The following is a 6931-nucleotide window of genomic DNA, read 5'->3' as shown; positions in this document are numbered from 1 at the left end:
ATATATATATATATATATATATATGGTCTCATAACGAGCTGCAGTTTGTACCATCTAGAATGCCACTGACAGACTTCATTCTTATATTGCAACACAAAGAAATGTTTATCTTGGGAGTTCAGTGATTGTGTACTTTCTCTTCTAAACAAAGAAATAAATAAGGGCACAGAGGGACAAGAGGAAAACCAAAAAAAAAAAAAAACCTTTTGGGTTTGGTGAGGCATACTGATACTCACAGCTTTGACGAAGACCCCCATGAGCTCTGGAAACTGGTGTGTGAGCATGGCCAACATGGCACAGAAGGAGCACAGGCCTGCTGTGAAGAGGATGAAGAAAGGAAGCTCCTTCTTCGGATACACTGAGACCTCGTGAAATGCTGGAAGAAAAAGATAAAGACAGACCGATTTATTTATCTTAAAAACAGGTCAATAAGTACCCTATTTTCCTCTTATTTTTAATCATTTTCAAACCAGTTGACTTTTAACACTCTATCCTTTTGCAAAAGGTATGGTCACATTTAGCGTTGCTCAGGGACATTTCAGGGGCGAAATCCTGTTATTCCAATAAGAATCTACACAATCTAGAGTTTGCAAAGCATGCAAAATAGTTCATCACACAGATTTCACTCGTGTTCAGGTTGTGAATTTGCCACACTGCTTTGTTTGAAAGTGACGTCTGTGTGAGCAGTGCTTCTTCTCTACACTATTGACAATGGGCTTTTTTTTGCATGCACAATTTGTATTGAAATCACTCTAATGTGACAGCACTAGACATGTGCCGGTATTCGGTAATGCAATATATCACGATAATGAATATGCACAATATTGTTATCGTGGGCACTTCAAAATACAGAAAATAATTATTTATTACAAATTATTCCGAATTTTGAATGCTTTTTAAGAATACTTTTCCCACCAACTGGTCACAATGCACTACACCGCTGTATGCTGCGTGAAAGACACGTACGCACTCTGATGTAAACAAGCACGGATGAAAAGCGCATGGCGGAGCGCGTGAGAGACACTCTGAATGAAAGCACACATTCACTCTCTGACAGCAGATGGCGCTGAACAGCAGAAATGCAGCCATTACCTCGAAAACAAAGCAGCTGCGCTACTTTCTGTTTCTGAAACATATTTTAATGATTTAAATAGCCATTCAGATTTGTGTATTCGCTATGGTGTTCATCACAACGCCAAATACTTTAATATTTAAACTTAATAGGCTATTTATTTTCAAACTTTTTTACATTTTAATCTGTACTACAACATGCCGTAGATATTGTTTGACAGTGTTTTGATTCTTTATTGTTCGGTCACACTTTACATTAGGGCTTCATTAGTTAACATAAACTGCCAATGAAAAACTCTTCTAAACATTCATTAATCTTAGGTAATTCCAATATTTTATAGCATGTTAAAATCAAAAGTTGCAACTGTGTTATTTAATGAGCTAACATGAACTAAGAGTTGTATTTTTTTAACAAAGATTTAACAAAGATGAATAACTTCTGTAGCAAATGTAGGTATTGCTCATTGTGAATGTTAAAGCTGCAGTCCGTAAGTTTTGCCTCTTTGTCGCTATCTCTGGTTGAAAACCTGCAATTGCAGCTGTTTGTGGAATTATCTTCCTTATGTGGGTTGTGCGCTGGCATGGCTCCAGCGCGGATGAATCTAATGTTTGTTAGGAGTATGTGTGTGTGGCAGTCAGCCACCGCACCACTGTGGATATTTACTGTACTTCACAATCACAGATTCTAGCCTACGTCTTGGAATATATGACCCAAATAAGAATTTTCACCATATATTGTCATCAGAAAAAGTAAGTAACAAGTCTGCCACGTTTGTTCTGACCAACTGAGGAAAAAAGCATTACAATAAATTGCGCTACCAATGGTGATTTAATCTAAAGATCGATTAGCTCATATCACATCAAACCATGCAAATCATTATTACTGTTATACTTTATTCTCAAATTATTCATGTTAACAACATCAGCATTGCCTATAGTGTATTAGTGTGTAGATTTCAATTTCTGTACAGTCTAAACTCTAATTGGCATACCATTCGAATTTCATATTAAGAAATTCTTTTAACCCAAAAAGCTAATTATGCTCCCTTCGAACTGGTTGTCTTTAAAATACAAATCTTGTGTAATCCCAGGCTATCTGTAATCAGAAGCACATTTAAAACTGGAATATAATTTAATTTCAGTCACATGTGTTTCAAAAGCACATAGTCCTTTCTGGATTACAATCCGCCATCAAAATGATACATTTAATTATTCTAGCTGCTGTGAGAAAGGCTATAATCGATCGGCCACCTGCAGCATCCACACATGCGATAGCCTAGTAGCCGGGACAACTTCTTTATGTTTACAGACGTGACGTGGCTCGGCAGTATGCTCGAATTTCCCGCGAAAACCTACCTGTACCACTCAAATTAGAAAACATTATTATAAGCTAACCGTTGTGAATCGGGCTAAAATAAGGCGATAGTTTTGAACACTGGCTGGTTATGTACTTGCTCAAATATTGATTTCGGATCATTTTTAGCCAAAAAAAGTTACGCACTGCAGCTTTAATGCATTAACTAAGGTTAACTAATGGGATCTTATTGTAAAGTGATACCTATTGGTCTTTATAATTGTTTTGCACTTTAATCTGTGTAAAATTTTTAACTTTATACATTTTTTGTGTATTGCTTTATTGTATTTAAACGTTCAGTTATTTTTGCTATAAGAAAAAAGTTATTAAACCTGTTATACTGTATTATGACAACAGTTTTTGCAACTAAATTTCAATATCGTGATAATACCATATACCGTGATAAAAACATTAACAATTAATAGCAACATGAACATTTTATACCGGCATATCCCTAGACAGCACATTAACAATTTATACATAACGATGGATATATAAAACTATATAGTGTATACTTACAAGGCAGAAGCTCTCTGTCTGCAGTTTCTGTGCATCCTGGGTAAGGATAGAAGAGATGACCCTTTTCCAGGGGGTATGGAATAATCCGGAAAGCTACAACAGTCAAAAGGTGTCAACTGATCTCAAGTGAGATGATTTACATTTTGTTTTACAGTAAACAGCTTACAACAATGTATTTTTGTTGTTTTCAGATACTACATGATGATAATAGCATGCCATGCTTTTTTTAAGTACTTCTGAAGTGCCTTGTAATTTTCATGGTAAATGAGTATGGTAATCATCATATTCTATACATGAAAAAGAAGAAAAAGAACAGATGTGCACTGTACATACTGCCTTCCCAGGTGCAGTGTAGCAGGTTGAGCGCCCCCTCTGCCCGTTTCCAGTGCTGCAGGTGAAAGAAAGCGTACGCCACCGCCTCACTGTCTCCCCTCTTCAAAATATGCTCAGGTGGCAAAATCAGACTCTTCATTTCTAATAAATACTGCAACGACACACAAAACAAAACAATTTTAATTACATTAACTCAAGGAAACAAAAGAAATTAAAAGAAAATGAAGCATTCTCAATTCTTATTACCATAACGCAAAAAAGTATTATAGAAACAATTATTTTCATTATATAAATATATTATGTATAATATTACATTATTAATGTGGTAAAGTATTTAAATACATACATGCATAAAAACTATCAAACTTAAAAAAAACAAAAAAAAAACGAATGCATTCAGGCAATTATGCCCAATGGCCAATTAATAAGGCAATTATGTGTCATGAAAATAATGTTACAATGACAAAAATATTAATGGTCATTTAAAAAATGCTAAATTATTCTTTATTTTCTTAATGCAAAATATAATGTATTGTTTTCCCCTTTAATATTGCGGTGAAATGTGACCCAGATATTTACCCATACACTGTAAAAAAAAAAAAAAAAAAATTTCCTGGCAGAAAATTACAAGTACATTTTCCAGACATTCAACCATAAAACACTACAAAATGCAATGCATAATTCAAAATACTGGTATAATGTTGGCGCTGATAGCTCAGTGGGCAAGTGCGCAGACATATAACGGCATTACAGGCGTCCCGAGTTCGAATCCCGACTTGAGGACCTTTCCCGATCCCACCCCCCCTTCTCTCTCCCACTTTGCTTCCTGTCTGCTTTTTATCATAATAAAGGCAAAACACAGAAAATAAATCTTTAAAAAAAATATACTGGTATAACACCTGTGAAAAAATCTATATGAAAAATTATTTCATAAAAACACTGTATATTAGGCCATATTTTTTACGAACATTTCTTAAAGCGTACATATGAGAGTTTATACTTATACTGAGCCTGTATACTTAAATCCTTCCCTGCTCTGGGCCCCGGGGTGAATGTTGTGGAGGGCAATACAGCAGGATTAAATGGTATTATCCAGAGGATAACCTACCCAAATGCCCCTGGCTGTGATTATGGTACATTACAGCTCAATTCGACTGATTCCCTCTACAATGTGTCAAGCGTACCTTCTGAATTATGAACAAATATCCAAACATATCTTTCGGTAACAATCACCATGTTGGATATGTCATATGGGTAATTTAGCTTTATGATCATGCTGACATTCAACAGGCAGCTGTTCTACACAACATGCTCGCACACAAACACGGTCACCTCCTTTAATGGCGGATCAAGTGTCAGTGATGGGTCTCTTTTATGTGGAGGTTCCTCCTAAGCCCCTGCTGAACTCCCATAAGCCTATGTCTCAGTCTGTCTCGTATCTCTTTTCACTTGACCGTACAGACCCTGTACAATGACATTACACTACGGTGGTCTTGGAGATGCAAAGGTGAGGTACAGGTTTACACTGACATCATGCATTATAATTTTTCTAGGATGTCAAAGTTAACATTTAAGACATTCATTCAATGTTTAACAATAATTTAATGCTTTTACCAAATTATAGTACTTTATTTGATTTATTTTTTTACTATAAAACTAATATTACCACTGTTGAAAAAGACACACTATTGTTCAAAAGTCAGGGCAAATTTTTGTCTTTTTTAGATTTTATTCAGCAAGGATGCATTAAATTGATCAAATAAATGCAGCCTTGGTAAGCACAAGAGACTGGAATGAAACTGGAATGGTGGTGTATGTTGTCAACTTAATATAAAAGTAAATATATTTACCAGATAATAGTTAAGTCATTTTCAATGGCTTCAGTACAATGACAACGCATTTACGAAACATCTTTTTAGAATATCAAAGTTTGTTGTAAAGTTTGCTTTGCAGCTGATTATATATTTTATCAAGGGGATAACATTTGGGGGAAATTCCCATCAAATGTTTGAAAACCACCGACATAAGCAATAAGTAGGAGAGACAATGATATTTAGCAAGTAATCAAGTGCCTTTCGCTTTTATGAAACTGTTATACATAATAAAAATAAAGAGGACACAAATTTTGGTCTTATTGCTTGTATAATAATAGCATAAAATATTACTGCATTGCCCAAATTCTACAAGTCCACATCTTTAATATTCAATCTATAAAGCTGGCGGTATAACCCTAGGACAGACTATAAAGTCTCTGTCTGAAGTGATCACACAAATGTAATAGTAATACTACTGACATCCAACACCCTCTTTGCTCATCCTGGATCGTCCTTTTTGCTCTAGGGGCAGATTTGGCAAATGAAAGACCAGGTGTATGTGTTGATATTTGCTGCACATCTCAAACAGGTGCACTTTGTAGTCTGATACAGCACGTCTGAGTTGCACGCATGTGCGTAAATACCCCTCAACTGAGACGGTGTGTTTGGGTGTGAAGAGGTTAAGCACTTTGAAGTCCGATCTAGTGTTTTGAAAAGTTGCAAGTTGGAACCAGGTACAAAGAAAGAAATAGTTGATGAGGGTCAAAACATCATTAAAGAGCAAAAAGAAAATCAAAGGTGATACAACTTTCGCCCTAAACACAGTTTACGAAAATCTATGCATGGCAGTCATGGGTCGACAAGTCCACCTGCAATTATGTTCAATGTTAAACTGTGAACGATGCACTCCTGATGTGAATATTAGAAAGGTTTCTGTTTAGTGCAGGGGACTGCAGTGTGCTTCAACAGCATCACCTCCTGGTCATGAGAATGTGTCTCTGCACTCAAGAATAACAGTGAGATAAAGTTGATGTGTGGGCAAGTAACTTAAAAAAACTGCATTATACATCATGATACCCTAGTAAAAGAATTAATATACTTAAATGTATTTGAAATACATTTATTTCATGCTAAGTATACTACAAATAAAAATATCCTGCAATTGTACTACAAGTATACTAAACTGGTATGATTAAAGTCTGCTAAATTGGAACAAGTAATTTTGTACTTAAAGCACTTTATTTGTGCAGAAGTAGTGCTGAAGTCCAACTAAAGATATACTGAAATTTGATTGTGCTAAAGTGGAACTGTTGAAAGTATGCTTCAGGTACACTTTAAATATCTTGCATGTAAAGACTGATATTATTGAAAGATCATACAATCCTCATCAAGTGACATTAAAACACATTTTAAGCTTAATATTAAAAAATGTGCATTGTGCATGAGTAGTACTCCAAATAAAATTGAATTAGAATTTTTATATCAGTAAGTCTCGAGCGATGTCAGTAAATATGTTAATAGATTTGAACTATACTTAATATGAAATAAATGTATTTTAAATATATTACTTTTTTACTAGGGTAAGATCACTTGAAACTAGTATTTTTTTTATTATTGGACATTAGCGAATCCAATCAAAATTTAGTATAAAAAATTTAGATAAAAAGTCAAAAGTTTTGATTTACTGTTGTAATTCCAGAACTCCATCTGGTGACACATTAATAGCGATTGCATAAATGCAACTGCATATACACTATCGTTCAAAAGCTTTTTTTTTTCTCGAACTGATGCTTTTATTCAGCAAGGCTGCATTAAATTTATTAAAACTGACATTATAAAA

General features: G+C 34.8%; 1 protein-coding gene across 3 annotated transcripts in view; it reads right to left on the bottom strand.

Annotated features, from left to right (window-relative positions):
* LOC107666110 (suppressor of tumorigenicity 7 protein-like) overlaps positions 1-6931 on the bottom strand; it is a 19967-nt gene that overhangs the window by 4584 nt on the left and 8452 nt on the right. For all 3 annotated transcript variants that reach the window (XM_016457261.1, XM_016457260.1, XM_016457262.1), the window contains 3 exons: positions 3278-3428; positions 2945-3037; positions 237-376 (listed from right to left, as the gene is read on the bottom strand). In XM_016457261.1, coding sequence (XP_016312747.1) covers positions 237-376; positions 2945-3037; positions 3278-3428 — 384 coding nt within the window. The remainder of the gene's footprint in view (positions 1-236; positions 377-2944; positions 3038-3277; positions 3429-6931) is intronic.

This window comes from Sinocyclocheilus anshuiensis, unplaced genomic scaffold (genome assembly GCF_001515605.1).
Source record: "Sinocyclocheilus anshuiensis isolate Anshui unplaced genomic scaffold, SAMN03320099.WGS_v1.1 scaffold447, whole genome shotgun sequence".
NCBI lineage: Eukaryota > Metazoa > Chordata > Actinopteri > Cypriniformes > Cyprinidae > Sinocyclocheilus > Sinocyclocheilus anshuiensis.
The sequence above is the reverse complement of the archived record's forward strand: the minus strand, read 5'-3'. Positions and strand labels throughout refer to the sequence as shown.